The following is a 19,372-nucleotide window of genomic DNA, read 5'->3' as shown; positions in this document are numbered from 1 at the left end:
TTTTCTTAAGGTGTATATGAGGTAGCACATTTTGAAAAAGAATAAGCTAGATTATATTTCAAATTGCAGGGGTGAGAAATTTTAAAAAACAATAATATTTTTTAATATTTATAAGTATAACATATTGCAAAATAGAAGATGTTCCTTATACGTATCATCCCATTAAATTTTAGTCTCATACTCACTTATTATAGGACATGGTATTGAAACCTGGACTGGACCGGCCGGGTCAACCCAGAAACCGGTGACCCGATCCCTTGTCTGGTATGGGTTTACTCCTAAACCAGTGAGAAAATGAATCGGTTGTAACCTGGTCAACCCGGCTTCAACCCGGTTAAACCCGGTGGATTGACTGGGTTAATCGGGTTATTTTTTTGGGGGATCTTTTTTTCATTTTTGATTTTTTTCAGAGTGCTGAGTTCAAAAATAAGATAACAAAAAAAGTGAAACTAAAGTCAAAAAATGAAAAATTAGAGGTAAAGCATACTAAGTCCAATCCAGATTTTCAGACAGCATTTAGTTCAGCCTTTCATCTGTATCTCTCCTCTCTCGCCCTAACCTAATCAGTGTCTCTTCTCTAACTTAGTCTTCGTCTCTTCTTCAGGCTCCAACTCAATCTTTGTCTCTTCTCCAACTCTATCTCTATCTCTTCTCTAACTCTATCTCTATCTCTTCTATGAACTTTGAGATTGAAGAGTTGTAATTGTAATGATAGATATTTAAAGTGTTGTATTTTATTATTGTTAAACTTTTGAGTGGTTGGATTTGGTTGAATGTTTTTATAATTAATGTCTTTTTATTTAAATTGTATTATTTTAATCATGACCGGTTTGCCACCGGTTTAACCCTCGATTCAACCCTAATTGAACCACTAACTCGTGACCCAGTGCCATGACCGGTTCAATGATCGATCCGGTTTTACGTACCTTGCTATAGGGATATCTTAAGAAACAAAAAAGAATAAGAAGAAATTGTTCCTTAAATTTTAACTTATACAGGACAATACATTGTAAAATAAAATAAGTTATTATTTATATTTTTAATATGTACGAACATAAAAAATTTAAAATAAAATATTCTTTAGATTTTAATTTGCACAAATTGATAAATTATAAAGTAAAATACACGAGCATCCTTTTTTTTTGGTAGAATTATAAAGACTTCTTCTTTATTTTTAAGGTAAATGTGCATTTTTACCCTTAATGTTTTGTCTGAAGAGCACCTAGCACCTTAAGATATTTTGCATAGTATTTTTGCCTCTGATGTTATTAATTTGGTGCACATGTTACCTTGACATTAAATCCATACTAACTCTGTTAAAAAATTTCTTGAGGCTTCATTTTATGTGATAGGTTACCATCTCCCTTCGATGATGATTGTTTTATTACTACCTTAGTCTTTAGCATTATCATCTCCCTCTAGCACTAAAAGCATTGACATGACACCCTCATCAGCTACTCTCCTTTTCTCCTTATCGTTGCTCACCCACTTCTAATGAAGCTCAAAGTTTAGAAGCCTCCACCATTACCATTTACCTTAAAGCTTATGCCTTTGCTATGTCTAACTTTGCCATTCTTGAAGCTCGACATCTCTATCTCCCTTTCTCTTCATAGCCATCAACCTCGAAGCCCATCTTCTCCATTGTCAGGGACGATTTACCTCTTCTTTGGCCTCCCATAGTGATTTTGCTAACCAAAACACCCACAGTGATTTTTTAAAATTCCAAGACCACTTGTTCAAGCTTCTTCGACATTCTTCCCCAACCATGGAGTGACTGTGGTGACTTAAGATATTTATGTTGAGGATGTTTGAAGTGAAGATTGTGATGAAGATGAGTTGTGTGGCTAGCATTTAGAGTAATGATGATGACAACTACAGATGTTTGAAAGTCATAACAACCTATTATTCTCTCCATCAGCAACAAAAGCCAATCCATGCCATTCATGTTGACGCCTACCTAGTGTCAATCACAATCTTGTGAATTATCCTATGGATGATGCCTTTCAAAGTGAACAATATGACTTTTAACTCATCCCTATTTCTAAGAAAAAAAATGGGGAAGAACAAAGACATTGGTGCCTTCAATCCTTCTCAACGCTGTCACCTTCACATAGCAACTCTTCCTTTTTCACCTCCATTCTGCTAACCATATGGGACCAAAAACCACCTTCTATTATAAAATGCATAAGCAATGCATGCATAAATGAAGGTGGAGAAATTAAGGAAGGGGGGAGAGAGAGAGAGGAAAGAAGGTTGGTGAGAGAGAAAGAAGATTAACTTTAGGAGCCAATTTTTTGACCAATTGACTATATAGTATAGAGAAAGAGGAAGAATTTAGTCCAACTTAACATTTTCAGTCAAAATGTATTCCAACTCAATAATTCTAATAGTCAATGTGTAAAGAGTTAAATTAGGGTATTGGATGCTCTGAATTAATTACTTAAAGGGCGAAAATGCTTCGTGGAAAATGTTAGGATACTAGGTGCTTTTAGGAGAAAACATCAAAAATAAAAATTCACATTTATCCATATTTTTAAAATTTACACGTTAGCCTCATTTTTAAGACGGTTAGAAATATTATGTTAAATATTCTAAAATATTTAATTTATTATTTTTATTTATGTTGAACAAATTTAAATTATTAATTTACCCATATAATCTATTTATTTATATCCTCTCGCTTCCTAATTTAAGGAACTTCAAATAATTTTTAGCCAAAAAAACTTTTGACAATTAAGTATGATAATAAGTTAAAAATATTTTACCCATTTTATAAAATTTAAATAAAAAATATAAATTATATTGACTAATTTATCTCTTATTCCATGAAGTTTTTTCTTCATATATGAGTTTGAAATATTATTTCAATAAACTTACTTCCTTTATTTAAAAATGTAAGGTATTTTTTAGAAATTATTTCTCAGGAGTTTGATATTAAAAAGCATAAGATATTTTTAGTGTTTGAAGGTGTAATTATTTCATTTTTCTAAAAACATCACTAATAAATAAATAAATTATTTTATATTTATTTTAGAGTAAAACATTTAATTAAATAGTAAATATAGAAAGATGGTGTTATTTTAAAGATAAAAAACTACTTTATTGTGGTGAAACTTGATTAAAAATACCTTATAATTTTTTTTAAAAAGATGGAGTATGTAATTAATTTTTTAAAAAACTACTAAATAAATTAGTTTGTATGACTAGTAAATTTAAAATAAAAATAAAAATTTAAAAGAATATATTAAGATTGGTATTTTTATCTAACATACATAATTTAACTGTCAACTAATATTTGGATGGATGAAAATAAAAACTTAAAAATAAAAGGCATATTTTTATTTTGTAACTCTTAAAAATTAATTTTAAGAGGATTTTGTATAGATTTTAAAAAATATTTATAATTAAGATAAAATAAAAAAAAGTAATATATTTTACTTTGAGGATATTAAAATAATATTTTAATATTTATTTTTATTTTTATTCTTAAAAACTAAAACATCCCCATGTATATAAATCTAGTTAAGGGTTGAAACGTGTAAAATTCTATTTCCACATCGCTTTTGGTGAACTTTTTCTAAATTATCTGTTTACAAATTATCATTCATTTTTTAAAGACAAAGGCTAGACATTGCTAGGCCCATTTTTTAACCAAGTTGGCCCGAGCCCATATATGCAAGTAGCATTACCTCTGAGCCCAGCTTTTCATCTTTATTAGTGGTAAGATCATTGTGCAAGATCTGATCGAGGGGTAGAATGATCATGACAGAGATCAACGCCAACAAATCAATATATTCAATGCCAACAGCAAAAACAAGTATTAGTTGTGTTGGAAGGAAATATAGCTACTTAAACATGAATTCTTGAATTTAAGTTTTTGTGAATACAAAAATATTTTTAAAAGAACTATCTAATTGAACCCGTATTAACAATATGTTAAAGGAATTAGGCCAATCCTAAACACGTGTTTATGTTGAAATCATGAGCATGAAATTAAAGCAATAATGTTTGCATATTTGCCATCAAAGTCAATTAATGAACCAATTCTTCAATCCTTATCAAACTTCTGGCACCACACTACTTGCTAAAGAACAATGGAGAATTGCCAACAAGTTTGTTTGTTAATGGGATTTGGATAGAAATGAACAGAGTTTAATTAAGGTTTTTTTTTTTTAACCAAAGAGTTAATTAAGTTGAATTATCCTAATTTAAGTTGAAAGCTTAATAATTACTATAAGGATCACCAGGATGTTTTCTCATTTCTGTGATGTCCTCCTCATAAATCTTGCTGATGACATCTAGTTAGAAATATTATGCTTGTAATTATGTGATTAATTATCTTTTATTTGTATATTTATTTTAATTAGTTATCTTTTACTTGTAGAAACAATTTAACAAACATGGGTTAAGAAGATTATTTGGATGGATTTTAAATATATTTTTATTTTTTATCCAACAAAAGCGTAGAAGGTTAGAGAAGTCTAGCCATTTTCGTTTTCACTATCACAAACCCCAAAACTTTCGTCAGGACCAAAACGACCTCCTTTTTCTTCTGTTCGCTGCCCTTCCACCGCCTCTCTTGTGTATTTCCCACAAGTATCCCTCACTATATTTCGATGAAACTTCATCCTACCTTCTGATTTTTTATTTAATTCGGAAAGGGGCTCTGAATCTTAAAGCTTGACTCTTGTTTCGAACTGATCAGATTTCAATGGCGAGGCCTAATCAGGAGGCAATTGAGACGTTCATTAGCATCACTGGCTTATCTGAAGCATCGCAGTGCAAAAGCTCGAGGTTAGCTTTTACTTGGATATATATTCTGATTTAACCTAATTGATCGTCGAACTGATTCTAGGTTTTTACAGAAACTTGATGAAGTCAATGTAACCGCAAATGTGATTTCTTTTCCAAGTTCATCGGCCATGATTAGGGTTTATGTGCATTGACTAGTTAGCTTGGTTATGGATTTCGCCTGCCTAGCTAACCCAAATACATTATTAATGATTTTTGCTTGTTCAATGTCACTAGATTTAGAATTTCATATTTTACAGAAGCTTCTGTTCACCAACGGTGATTAATAGGCTCCGGATGTTACGGTCAAATTAAAGATGAAAGATGAATTGGAATTGGGAGAGAAATTTTTAATTACTAAACAGATGTATCTCACTTGAGTGGGGTGCTTGGCCCGCTGATTCAAATTGAACAACTGGACTTGTGGAAGATGATTTTTGCGTCATTGTTTAAATATTTTGGGTCAAGTTGCTTTCTCATATGCAGGTTTTATGAAAATTGATAACCTTGATGTTAGATACGCAACCACTCATGTGAGTCTAAGCTTCAAGTGGATATTCTGATTTTTTTCCTGAAACATTGGTTGTCGGTATCCAGTCAATTTTCTTTGAATCAGCATGATTCAGCCTTTTTTTTTTTAAATAATTTTAGTCATGAATCAGTTCTGTCAAATAGATGCTAATAATATCTCTCCTTTGTCTGTTAATATTGTTTCCTGCAGGAGCATGGTGGCAATCTTAATGAAGCCATCAATGCACATTTTAGTGAAGGAGACAGAAATTTGTCAACCAGGTATACTATTTTTGGATGACTTGTGAGCAAGCATTCCATTAGAAATGTACCCTCATCTACTCTTTGTTCTGAATTTTTCCTGTATATTTTTATAAATATTGATATTTATTCATTTCTTCTTGGGCAGTACCATGGCACTTCTGTTGCTGTTCCACAAGATGATTTCATGGATGTAGATAATCAACTCCGTGATGAAATGCCCAGGCCTTTCTCACTTTTGCCTTCTGCCAGAGATATCAATCCATTTTCTCTTCTTGATCCAACTTTTAGTAGAAGCATATTTGATGCACCTCTTGATTCAACCAACCGCAAACCATTTGTTACACATCCAAGAGAGGTAAGGGAGATTCCTATAGAGGTTAAGGATGGTAATCAATCCGATTCTCAGGCTGGTCATGCTCCAACCATTGAAGATGTCACGGGAACTGTTCGTGCCCATGGTCCAGATATTCATGGGACTGTCATAATTGATGATGATGATGATGAAGAAAATAGTTCACCTGCCCATACTGGACACCAGGATGAACAAAAAAATAAGATGTTGGCTGATACTTCAGCTGACAGAAGTACTAGGCCAAGTGCTCCTGAGCCTGAGAATGTGCCAGATTATGGTAACGACATAGAAGAGGAAATGATTCGTGCTGCCATTGAGGCTTCTAAACGGGAAGCTGAGGAAAAGTACCCCAATCACAAATCTGACAGGCAAAGGGTATGTGTTTCTCTAGATGAGTTTCTTGGTGCTCTATTGTACTGACTTCTTGCCTTACCATTTGTCTTCCACCTGATGTAGGATTTAACTGAACCTGGGCCCCAGCAAAGGCAGTCTTTCTTGGAGGATCCTGAACTTGCCCATGCAGTTTCATTGTCCCTGAAGGTGCTCCTTTAATTTCTCTTGTTTTTTTGTCATCATGCTGCAACTCTTGAGCCAGTCATCTCGATTAAGTTCACCACTCTGTACTGTTACCACTGGGATTCTAGAAACCAATTCATTCATACATTTTTGTCCTTTCTATTTTATTATGTTGTGTAGTTATTATCTTTATTTTAATTTATTTTGTAATTATCTTATAGTCTCTATATAATCGGATGTTGGCATAACTGAAAATTCTCTCCTTCATTGTTGAATAAATTATTAAATTTTCCCATTACACTTCCAATATACCTCCTTATTTTTTTCTGGCACTGCATTACCAGTGCTTCCACAACAATTTTCATTTTAGTTTTGGATGCTTAATTTCTTCTAACATTAAATGAGTCCAGACTGCTGAGCAGGAGAATGCAAGGCGTGTCCAAGGAGGAGACATTGCAGAGGTGGTGCCATCTAAGTCATATGCAGTGGAACTAGGAAAAATAGCTGCATCAAATGGAAGGTATATTCTTTATTTGTCCTTTTAGTGGTATGCAATCATGCACTCATTCCTGCTTTCCGTGGCTGTGAATAGATGCTCTATTGCATTCTCTGTGCCACGAGCTCATTTCTGCTTTCTGTGGTTGTGAAGAAATGCTCTGTCGCATTCTGTGTTTAACTCAGTATTTTTCTTAACAATATTTCTTAGAAAAAAATTTCAAATCTGACAATGGTATTCATGATCATTCTAGAATGCAGGAAGGAAGCTCTTCCTTCCGAGATGAAGCTGAAGATGTAGAGGAACAACCTCTGGTTAGGAACAGGTCTAGACGCAGGTCATTGGGCTCTACTGAATCAGTCAAAGATGTTGAAGTTGAACTTGTCGATATTAGCCCACAGTCAAGCACAGAACATCAGGATAGAAGTAATCAGCAGCATAATGGGAGTTCCTTCCATTCTGATGAGGTATAGCCTTTTTATGAATTTTAATGGAGGATTAAAATTCTCTGTTTACTCATCATCATATCATCATATGTTGTCTGTGCCTCCTAACTCCCATTGTTCAACTTCTCTGGAGCTAAAGTGGGGTGGCATTTCCTCTGAGGAGCATGATGAAGCAGTAATGCTTGAAGCTGCAATGTTTGGTGGAATCCCTGAAGAGAGCAGGTTTCACTTTGGTTACGCACCACATGAGTTCATGCAGTCCAGGGGTTCCTATCCTCGGCCTGCACCTCGCCCACCCTCACCATCACTGGAAGCTCAGCGCCTGATAAGAGAACAGCAGGTGTGAATTATTTCTTGAAATGGTTAGAATTATAGATGATAGAGCACAATGTCATCATGCAATCTATGTAGCTGACCTCACTGGTGGGATAAGACTTTTTGTTATTGTTTTTGTTGGTTAGAATTATAGATCATTTGTGGTCTAACTGCATCAATTGCTTTCTATGCTTCTGTGGTGCAGGATGATGAATATCTTGCATCATTACAAGCAGACAGAGAGAAAGAATTGAAGGCCTTGGAGGAAGCTGAGGCTGCTCGTGAGGAGGAGAGGCGCAGAGAGGAAGAATCTCATAGGAAATTAAGGGAAGAGCAGGTAACGCCAAAGCAATAATTAGGTTCTCCAATCTCCATCATGATGTGCTCTATGGTGGTTGCTTCCGTTTTATTCTTGTGGGCTATTGGTCCACACATTTCTTGTTTTGAGTTGATATTTTAGGAAATTATGCTAGTATAGTAGCTAATTGTCATACCTTATCCTTGGAGGAGAGTATTGGATAGGGGCTGTTGAACTAGCCGTTGTTTCACATGCCTAGGTAGGTTGTGATGTCTTAGCTTCATGGATGTAAATTGAGAATGAGCTGGTCCTAAGAGGAAGCTTTTCCGATTTCAATTTATACAGGATGGCCCAATTTGTAAATAATTCTGAAATGTAAATGTTCGGAGAACTTATCAATAATGAGATATTAATATATAGCTAAATAAGGTGATGCTTTTATAATGTGACGTTAACATATGCTTTTATAATGTGACATTAACATAAAAAAAAAAACTGTCAATCTTCTGGGGTAACTATGTTGCTCCTTCAAACAGTCTATTCATAACTTACAATTCCTTGGATCTTTATGCTAACATGTTTTGCTGTGTTATATACCAGAACACGAAGTTAATATAGTCGCCTTTTTTGTGTTATTCATGTAATTAAGCTTTTAGTAAAGATTAAGTTATACATTTGATCTCTCCTCCTGCTTCATGATGTGACATGACATGATTTAAGGATTATGTGTATTCTTGGGAAATTCATCTGATGATATTTTGTTTTAGAAAAATGATTCATTTTCTTTTTTAGTTAACTAGAAGGATTTATTTGATCACTAATTTGGTGTGATTTTTTCTGTATCTAGTGGAAAGTGAAGGGTCCTCAATGATTTTTCAAAACAAAAGTATTTTAGGTATTTCACTGTAAAAGAATAGTTCTGATTCTTAACAAGATTTGCAATTCCAACTTTTGCATTGTGCAGTGCATCTGTCAAAGAAAATCATGTAATTAGTTTTTTCATGCTTTGTGACTCTAATATAATGGCATATTCAGAACCTAAATATGAATACATTCTTTTCTACGAACATGAACAGAAAACTACTCTATCCAAGGTGCTTAACACTTGTACTTCGCCTAATTGTGTGTCAGGAGTTGGAAACACAGTTAGCGGCAAAGGAAGTTTCTCTACCACCAGAACCATCATCAGATGACCAGAATGCTGTGACATTGCTGGTAAGGATGCCAGATGGAAGTCGTCGTGGACGTCGATTCTTGAGATCTGATAATCTACAGGTAAACCCTGCCAGGAATTTTTTTACCCCCTTCTTGCTGTGCATGTTAACGATTAACCCATTTCGGTGTCTTTATTTTTTCTTTTGCCTTTTTTTCAGTCTCTTTTCAACTTCATAGATATTGCCAGGGTGGTGAAACCAGGGACTTACAGACTAGTGAGTAAACCTCAATGCCTTTGAGAATATTAAGTCATATTCTGTTTATATTTTCCGTGTGATTATATGCGTTTTTTTAATCTTTATTCTCGGTACAGGTGAGACCATATCCTAGGCGTGCATTTAGTGATGGGGAAAGCGCATCGACACTCGATGAACTTGGCCTAACCAACAAGCAAGAGGCCCTGTTTCTGGAGTTAATCTAATGCCCTGACTCCATATTCTTGGAAAACGATCAATTGAAGTTTAGTTAAATTATCATGTATTGATCAATACGTACTTCAATAGGGCAATTCAATCTCCGTTGCGGTTAGAATGAAATTATTCATGAAATTTTAGTTATACAAAATCATCTGCATAGAACCGTGGCCGTTTTTATTGAGATGGATGATTCTTCGTGGGAGGATTATTTTGTATATCATGTAGTAGCATGTGGTTGAGATGAAAGATGGCATTTTCGCTCTTAAAGGAAATACCATAGTCTTTTTCCTTCCTTGTTCTTTCTTGTTTTCAAGCAAATAATTTGTAGGCTCATAAATTCGGCATTAGATTACCGGATGTGGTGGTGCTTGGAGGAAGACAAAAATGGGATATCTACAGTTGTCTCGGCTACTTGGTCATTGACTTCAATAAATGTTATATATTTCTATGCATATATCATTAACCAACAAATATAAAGTATCGTTGTTTCAAATTGTCTCTTGTTTGTATCAATATCGTATTTGATACTGGTATTCGCGGATGCTTTTTTGATACATAATCATAGGATATTGAAATGTTATTTTTTAACATTAAAAAATATTAATTTTTAATACGTATTTAATATTTTTAGATTACTACTTGGAACTTTAAAATTGATATTTCAAAGTTATTTTTTAAAAAATTAAATTTTATTAAATATTGTGGTATTAATTTATTTTTGTTTTTAACATATTCCTGTGATTTGCTTTTAAAGTCAAAAATTAAATTTTGCTTAAATTTTTTTTTAGATATAATAGAAGAATACAAATTATATTTTTTAATTATAAAAATGTGAGAATATATTTTGGCATGTAAATTCTTAAGGGTGAAATTATTAACAAAGAATAGATGGTAGGTAATTAGGTAGAGATGGAATAAAAGTATAATTAGTGATTATATTTTGCTTGGTATTACTATAAAGAATTATCTATCTATGTTAGGTTGGATTTTTTTAAATTAAAATTATATTTTTAATATTTTTGTAACTTTGTTATAAATATATTTGCACTTATCAAAAATATATCATATTTTATATTTTTAAAAATAGAAGTATCAACATGTCAGATATGTGTCGTGTCCGATATGTGTTTCAGTATTTGTACAATATGAATGATATATAACAGGATTGTTTAATTGGTATTATGAATGGATATTATTTGAGGGGGAAGATACACATTGCACCTTAAAAATTTCCCATGGGTATTATTAATAGATAGATTTTCATGTTTAACTCCATTTGTGTTTTTAAAAAATATAAAACATATATTTAGAAATATTGGTTTTAATAAAGTTAATTTTTATATTAATTGATAACTATTTAAAATTATATTATAAATTACTAATATTTTCATTATGCATAAAATTTGCCTCCAATGACTAAATTTTTTGGGTCTATTACTGCTAAGAAAATAAAATGAATAATCATGCGTCCTATACAACATGCCTTATTTCAACATGATTATACATATTGCACTTATTTCATTTTCTTTGATTATATAAATTACGCAATGCTATTGTTATCTATTGACAACTAAATCTTTGGGCATAGAGTATTTTCTTTGATTTTTTTTATATTCCTTTTTTCAGGATTTAAGACTATCTATTTTACCTTTCTTATTGGCACCTCATGCAATTTTTTTTATACATGTCCAAATTATCTTAAATTATTTTTTATCATTTTTGTCCTCAATAGATGTCATAAACATTCTTTCTTGTATGTGATCATTATGAATTTATCTTTTATATGTTCACACATCAATCTCAATATCCTTATTTATGCTATTGTATGTTCTTATTGTCACTTTAAAGCCTAACATTTATTATCATACAATATAATTAATTTTCTGGCAATTCGATAAAACTTCCTTTTAGTCTTATTAGGTACTTTCCTATCACAAGTAATCAAATAAACAAGGTGAGTTAGAGTTAATCTTTGATGTAAGTCAATCATTATAGGAAACTCTTATTTCACCATCAGACATTTTCACACTAGTTATTACTCACTTAAACATATCTTAGATAGCTTAAATGCAACACAAACATTTCTTTTTCAAGACTTTATGAAATACTTCTCTTGAAACACACTTATAAGTTTTTTTTAAAAAAAAAAATAATGAAAACCATATACAAATCTCTCCCATTATCTTGATATTTTTTCATTAATCCCATTGTAACTATTTCGCTTCTATTGTAGCTTTCTCAACAAGAATCTAAATTTTATGTTCCATTGCTCTTTTTCACAATTTTATCATATGATCATGAGTTTAAATGATAATAACAAATAAGGGCCTCATGAGAATATTAATATTAAGTCAGGATCTCTTTACAATTGAAATTTCCAAATTCAGTACAACTTCTTCCATGTTTCAATTATAAGATCTTGATTTGACATCAATCTTTTATAGTCTTTACTTGTCATTCCCCCTAAATTTTTAATCCTTACGTAGTTTGCATGATTCTAAATATCACAATAGACGTCTTTGCAGTGGTCTTGGAGTGTGTTTTGTTTTCCATAGGAACATAGGAATGTTTCATTAAATTTTATAACAGATCTTTTACTAAGGACCAAGAGAGAGACAGGAGAGCACCATTTTCCATTAAAAAAAATAAAAAAAATTCTTGTAATACCTTATTACTCCGATACGTCTTTGCTCTCGAAATTGGAACAACTGAACAAGAACAACAAATCTCAAGTTCCATGCTGTTTCCTGGGACCTAAAAAGATAGCTCTGAAGACATTTATTCCCATATTTACAAGGGGGGGGGGGGGAAGAGTCCTACGAAACATGGTCCTCGAGAGTCAAAACTGCACCTACAGACAGCACTAGCACCCAAATTTGGTTACAATAATATATCTATCTAATATCTATAGTTAAAGGACCGGCCAAAGAGAAGGGTTAATAGTGATATTCCTATAATATCACAAGCATCCTTCCTTGGCCACGTGATTAGTGATTACTAGTATTACTTCAATATATCAGAAGCATCTTCCCTTGACCTAACAATTACAGAAGCACTTGAAAAACCATTCTTTTCGTCTGAAACCAGAACCTTCTCACCCTTCTTAGATCCTTTATGTTCTTGTCGGTTAGACTCGCTTGCTGATCCAAATATCTGCACTGTCAAGCTTCCCCCTGCCACGGGACATTTGAAGAGAGATCAATGCAATCAGATTCAAAAAGCTGGTTAGATATCATTTAAAAAAAAAATGTATAGCATGCCTCAAAATATAGCATAATCAAACAGAACAGACGTCACAAAAGAACCTTTTTCTAGTGAAAAACATTAGAGGCAACAGTTTAGTTATACATAAATACAATGTCTATAATACTACAGTAGGGTAAGTATCCTTGCACATCAGACGAGCAAAATAAGCAAAACAATAGGATAAGTATCCTTGCACATCAGAAAAGCTGTCTAATATTAGTCAGCTTTTCAAAAATCTTAGAATGCTTAAGAATTTCTTCAAGTGCTTGCTTGCATTCAAGCTGAAAGACAAAAACATAAATAGGAGAAGATAGCAACAATCTACCATTTGATCCCAGATAAGAAAGCAGCAAGATCTCTAGGAGCTAAAAAAGGAACCAAAACAGTGACAAATGTGAGTAAATGAGGATCTAATAGAATGATACTTCTAACTAGAGCCGTAACATACAAAACCCAATAAAAACGTGGGGCTTTCAACAGTTCTGATCACCAAATTGTGAAGACGCTTATTCTGCAGATTCAAGACTTGATACACAACTCTAAATTAGGTTAGAAGGCCTAAGAAAAACACAGCCTCTTCAGGGTATAACTCTGTTAAAAACAACTACACAATTACAGGTCATGTCCAAATTTTTTTTGCATACTTCTGTATCTTTTTCATACTTCGATTTTCTTTATTGTCTCAATTTACACTTCAGAAATGTCCCCTGTGGGATTTCAAATCATGTCAAGCACCCCCCCTTTTTATGAGGGAAAGCTTTAATAATTGATGTATTTATAAGTTAGAAATAGGTTATAGCATGGCATTTTGGACTTAAGTATTCAATTATTGAAAATTAATTATGTTATGATTCTACCTTCTATTTTGAATTAAATTATGAATTCTTGAGCTTGGATGTACATCACATATCTTAAAAGAATCAAACTTCTTGGCTATGTCTGTACAAGCCTTGTTGTTTGTCTTGGGAATTTATCTTGCTGTTGAAATCAATTGAATGAATGACTGTTACGGGTTAATTTCTGAAAGCTCTCTCCTCTTCGTTCTGCCTACCTCCCTCTTCCCCCCCCCCCCCCCGGGTTGTGCCATTATTTTCTTCCCTCTCCCTCTCTGTTTCAGATTTCCCCCAAATCTCTCTCCTTCCCTGTTTCTCGTTCTCCTTCATCTCATTTTCTGTTCTGTTTCCTTCTCCCTCCCTATTTCGGGTTTTTCCTCTACTCTCTCCCTCTGATCAGATTAGAGCAAGTGTGTGTTACATCAGTTGGTCAAGCATGTGATCTACAAAACAGGAGAACCGTAACTAAAACCTAATAACTGCAGTGTAGAAGTTATTTTACCTAGCACAAGGGAAGCACCAATCCATCCTAAGGTGCCCCATCTTTCGCCTAAAAGAAACCATGCAAAAGCAGCACCCCAAACTGGCTCCAATCCATATATTACAGCAGTTTCCGTGGCTGATACATCTTGCATTGCAGCCATCTGTAACAAATCACTTAACCTTAAAAACATTGCCAAAAACAAATAATTCAACTAAAATATGTTTTTTTTTCCTTTTCAAGGAAATGATACATCTCAACAATGCAGCCAATCATGTCATTTTTGGCAGTATCAAGTATCAACAGTTCAAACCTTTAGCAAGAGCTCTAAGCAGCAAGCTAAGATAATTTCATTGGTACTACAACAACAAGCCTTATCCCACTGAGTCTAAATAGATGAAGTTTAAAATTGTGGCTGAAGACTGGATGTAGGATGCATATTTGCTCAATCAAAATATATACTTGCATTTGATTATCTTCTCCTTTCCCTCACGCTTCAGTCACCCCCCCCCCCAAAAAAAAAAAAGAAAGGCCCCCACACACCGCCACCTTTTTTCAAGAAAGGGTACAAGGGTTGATAAATTTACCTCTATCCATAAGCATAGTCCAGTTGAGAATATGCCAGTATAAAGTGCAGGTATCCATGGAAAAGTAACCATCAAATCTCTAAGTATAGCCCACGACCAAGAAGATGGCCATGAATCGTGAAAACCACCAAAGCAACTTCCAACAAGATACCATATAGTAGAAAACAAAGCAACAACGCAAATCTGTGGCAGGGACTTCAGTAAGTTTACGTTATGCAAGACATAAACAGAATGATACTTTTCAATTTGCACAACCTTTTATGGATGGATGAACAGGTAACTCACTTGATATCCTAAAAGGGGAAGGAAATCCTTTTTGCTAATGCTTCTTGATATACGTTCTGTTCTTAACATATGAACGCCAAAAAACACTGCACTTAGGAAGTTTAAAAGATCTCCAACCTGAATTTAGTGCAAAACTTCTATTAATTATTAAAGAAGAGAAACACAAAACAAAGATTCATGTAACATTTAGTCTTTAGAATGCAGTACTGATTGTAAATCAAAAATCACAAAATATAGAAAAGAAAATAGAAGAAAAGTAATAAAAATGAGGGAGATACACATACACTTGGAGGGGAACCACTGGATTCCAGCATTCCAACCCCTAAAATGGACATGATAGCTCCAAACCAGATTCGAGCAGGAATCACTGCTCCTAAAATGCCATCAATTAAAGGAACCACAATTACCTGCAAATTTCAGACAAAAATATGCACAATCATACCCTCAAAATTCTCATTATTTAAAAATCATTTGCATAACATGATATATAAATGATCTTACAGTGAACATAGATATAAAAGAGGCACGACCAGCATCTGAGGTTAGAAGTCCAAACGCCTGCATGAGGTATCCCAGACTGACCCAAAATCCCAACTCTATTCCTGCATTTCGAATGCGAGCATCACCCCTTGCTTGCAGTACAAACGGAATGAATGGAATGGCAGAAAGCGTAAAACGCACAACTGTGAAAGCTGCTGGACTCATAATGGCTTCAACCTCTTTGACAATTGGAATGTTACTGGCTGAACATAAATTAGGAAAATATTATTATAATATCATATATTGAATCAAGGAAAAAACAAGTGTGTTCATGAGCACTAGAATATTGACCTAAATCACACTGAAAAATAAAAAATGCAATTGTAACTATACAGATACAGAAAGCAGGACCCATCCAAAACCCCAGAGGAAGAGTTTGTTTACTGACATGATACTACTGGGTAGTCCAATTTCATCCTTGTCAGCATAAAATATATCAAAACGTACAACCACATTAAGCCTCTAATTTCACATCTTCTATCAAGATATGGTAAGTTGTTAAATTTTCTTAAAATAGTCAAGCTTTGATAGTAGTGACTACCAGAACAAAACAAAGTGAAATGGCACAAATAAAGCTAGTATGGTTCAACATGCAACAAAGTGCAGGCCTTAAGACGAAGCTTCCATACACTTGCAAATTACTGATATACAAATCATGCAATGGAGACTTCTAACGCTCATTTCCTTAGTAGTCAGTTTCTATATAAAATATAATGAAGGTTTCCATTCGATGGGAATGTATTTCATTCATTCAACCAATTCTTTAATCCCCCAAATAGAAAAACCAGGTTCCATGAGGGTCACAGCGAGAGAGAGAGAGACTGATGATTGTTGATTGATACAACTTTAGAGAACTGAATAACAGCAGACTTCCCCCAAATTTCCATTTGGCTGTTGAGAATTCTGCTGCAATTAATTCTCTCAAGCTAAGAAGATTCACTATTAAATATTATGAACATATGAGCGGTTCACCTGAGGGAGGAAAAAAACAGCCTACTTGATGAATTTCAAGATGGAATCTTTTATTTTGCCCCCTTTGTGTTTGTGTGTAGTTGCCTGAGGGGTTTGGTTTGTTGCTTCTGTGATCAGTTTAGGGTGATCTAAGATCAATATACACAACCCTTCTCCGAAGTTCAAATATTACCAACGTCTACAGCAAATCTCCTCACAAAAATTCATCAGGAATTTCCTGTTACACTCACAAGGCGTTCTAGTCACAGGCTACAGAGATTAGTGTTTCCCTTCATAATTTGACTCTACTTTCTCTAAATACAAGAAATGTCAGGAAAAGGGAAAAGTCAACTTCACCGGTGCCTGAAGCAAGTCCTCTGGACTTTGACAACATTCATAGGCGGACGATTTCCTGAATGCAAGATAACGTCCCATGACACCCCAGGCACATTGAGCGTAGACAACTTTCCCCATCCAGAGACACGGCCAGAAACCAAAATTCATGAAAAAATTAAATGATTTTTTAACACAATCGTTAATGTCATTCTCCATCACAAGAAACCAAATTGGAAGCATAACATATAATATCATACAAAATCTGCCAAAACAAAACAAACGGAAGCAGATTACAGAAAAAGAAAGGCAGCTTACCATAAACTATAGTTATGACATTGAGCAAAATTATGCCTCTGAGTTTGTTGGATGCGAATAATATCCTCCGCCATAGAGACCTCTTACCGAAAAAAGACTTGAAAATCAGGTACCCACGCTTCTGACTCTCGATTTGACTGGAAAGACCTGACGAAACCTCCCTCCTCGCAGTGTTGCTGAGTTTCTTGCGTTTCGAGCCCGAAACATCTAATTTGTCGGTAGTGCTCAATCTGAGACCCGAATTAGACGGAGATGAAGGAGGAGGAGGCGATGAAGGACGAGGAAACGAGCAAGAAATGAGACGATGTCGTTTCGCGTAGGCGCTTTGAAATGAGTGAAGAAAAGATGAAGTATAAGCAGAAGAAGACGATGATGATGATGATGAAGAAGAACAAGAAAGTGAGAATGGATCAGAATGGCTGGGTCTGGCGCACGACCACCATTGACATGGAGACTGGACAGCCATGATTGGCCTAGCGAGAAGCTCTGCGCGTGCTCGCGTTTAGTGTGCGAATTTGTTTGTGTTTTTCGGTAAAACGGTGTCGATTTTCCCGGTATCGATTTTTTTTCCCTGTTGGCCAAGCGACATTGCATCTTGAATCCCTCATAGGATTTTTTTTTTTTTTTTTTAAATTTTTGTTAAGTCCTTGTCTGAGCCGTTTGAACTGTTCCGCGTAAAAAATAAAACGTTTGTCAACAAAAAATAAAATAATAAAAAAATATAAGGAAAATTGGTCAAAAAAATCATGTTAAAGAACAAATTAGTCCCAAATATTAAGAGGCTGTTTAAAATTATTTTTATTTTATTATTTTAAGAACTGATATTTTATAGAACATATTTTAAAAATAAAAAAATAATAAAAATTGGTGTTTTTTGTTATTTCTTGTTCTTCAGAATAATTATCATCGAGTACCTAAAAGTTGTTTTCATTTTTCTATTTTTAAGAATAATATTTTATTTTTTTATTCTCTAAAATATGTTACCAAACAGATTTTTTTATTCTATTGTTCTAGACAATAAAAAACTGTTCTCAAAACAATTTTCAAACAGGCCCTAAATATTTTTAAAGGGCCAAACTTATTATTTTATTTAAAAAAGGATGAGGAGAATGGACTAAGATGCCCTTTATTATATAGTAAATCAGAGATGGTTTATGGTACCCTTACTTTTCCAAGCCATCACCTTCCTCCTTTAACATCTCACTTCCATTGTCATCAATTACTCTCGAACACGCCTTCACCATCATTCATGCCATTACAATTAATCTCCCATGAACTCTCTATAAAAAAAAAAAAAAACACCTTATAATGTGCTCCTTTGAAATTCCTGAGCCATAAGCCTCTCGAACTCTCAAACCCTTCCCTCAAACCTACAGATGTACTCGCCTCTCATCGTTCACTTCTAACACCGGCAACCCTTGAACCCATCACACCCATGTTTCCACCATCGTTTGTTCACTATCGACTACCCTCAAGCCTCCTAGTTCAAGCCTTCACCTCCCTAGCTCCATTCATCCTTGGGTCACTTTTAGCCATAACCACATTCATGCTTAGCATCGTCATCCTTTCTTGGGGGCACTTTGAGAATTGAAATCCTAATCTCTTGCAAGGAAAAAAATATCATAAACTTTAAAAACATGTTCAAGCTATTATGTCTCTTATCTAGCAATCGATGAAAGTTTAAGCATCGAAAAGAAAAGAGGCAGCTATACTCACAAAGAGCCATCTAGATTGGAAAGCATGTCCCTTGTTACCTTCTTTTTAGCATTTTTCTTGTGTGATAATGATTAACATAGGTATTGGGAAATAGATATAAGAGTTTATTCCAAAAAAGAAACTAGACTAGATTGATCAAATATCAAAAGTGATTGAATTTGTCTAATGGAATGAGAAAAACAAACCAATGAATTGGTAAAATAAGACCAAAGACTTACCATCAGATGATGAATCAAGGAGGTATTTTGCAAGTTGATATTTTTGGACATGTAGATAAGAGAGTTAACAAAGATCAACAATTAAGAATAACAAAGTTCAAGAGTCTCTAAAGTCTAAAGCACACATTACCTGAAAATGGCTTTTAAGATGATATATTGTGAAGCCTTGTACACCCATAACTTTGAGGACATATTTAAGTGTAGCACTTATGAAAAAATTACTAGAAATTTTAAACATTTTCATG

The 19,372-nt window shown here is 33.9% G+C and overlaps 2 protein-coding genes across 2 annotated transcripts; one reads left to right on the top strand and one right to left on the bottom strand.

Annotated features, from left to right (window-relative positions):
* Positions 1–4,496: 4,496 nt before the first annotated feature.
* Positions 4,497–9,891, top strand: LOC129323176 (plant UBX domain-containing protein 8-like). Its single transcript, XM_054969773.1, is given in 12 exon segments — positions 4,497–4,769; positions 4,772–4,794; positions 5,513–5,572; positions 5,708–6,292; positions 6,374–6,457; positions 6,844–6,953; positions 7,183–7,396; positions 7,515–7,715; positions 7,896–8,027; positions 9,120–9,263; positions 9,362–9,418; positions 9,517–9,891. Coding segments are annotated over 12 exon segments (1,776 nt in total). The 5' UTR covers positions 4,497–4,711; the 3' UTR covers positions 9,625–9,891.
* Positions 9,892–12,265: 2,374 nt separating this feature from the next.
* On the bottom strand, positions 12,266–17,763 carry LOC129321190 (uncharacterized). The gene is made up of 7 exons (XM_054966872.1): positions 17,194–17,763; positions 15,553–15,794; positions 15,336–15,458; positions 15,052–15,168; positions 14,767–14,949; positions 14,201–14,342; positions 12,266–12,792 (listed from the first exon to the last, which is right to left on the bottom strand). Exons 1-7 carry the CDS (start codon positions 17,657–17,659, stop codon positions 12,623–12,625), a joined length of 1,443 nt encoding a protein of 480 aa, XP_054822847.1. The 5' UTR covers positions 17,660–17,763; the 3' UTR covers positions 12,266–12,622.
* Positions 17,764–19,372: the final 1,609 nt, after the last annotated feature.

The sequence above is a fragment of the Prosopis cineraria genome, unplaced genomic scaffold (genome assembly GCF_029017545.1).
Source record: "Prosopis cineraria cultivar Desert tree isolate PC_DT_omini unplaced genomic scaffold, ASM2901754v1 PC10, whole genome shotgun sequence".
Classification (NCBI taxonomy): domain Eukaryota; kingdom Viridiplantae; phylum Streptophyta; class Magnoliopsida; order Fabales; family Fabaceae; genus Prosopis; species Prosopis cineraria.
The sequence above is the reverse complement of the archived record's forward strand: the minus strand, read 5'-3'. Positions and strand labels throughout refer to the sequence as shown.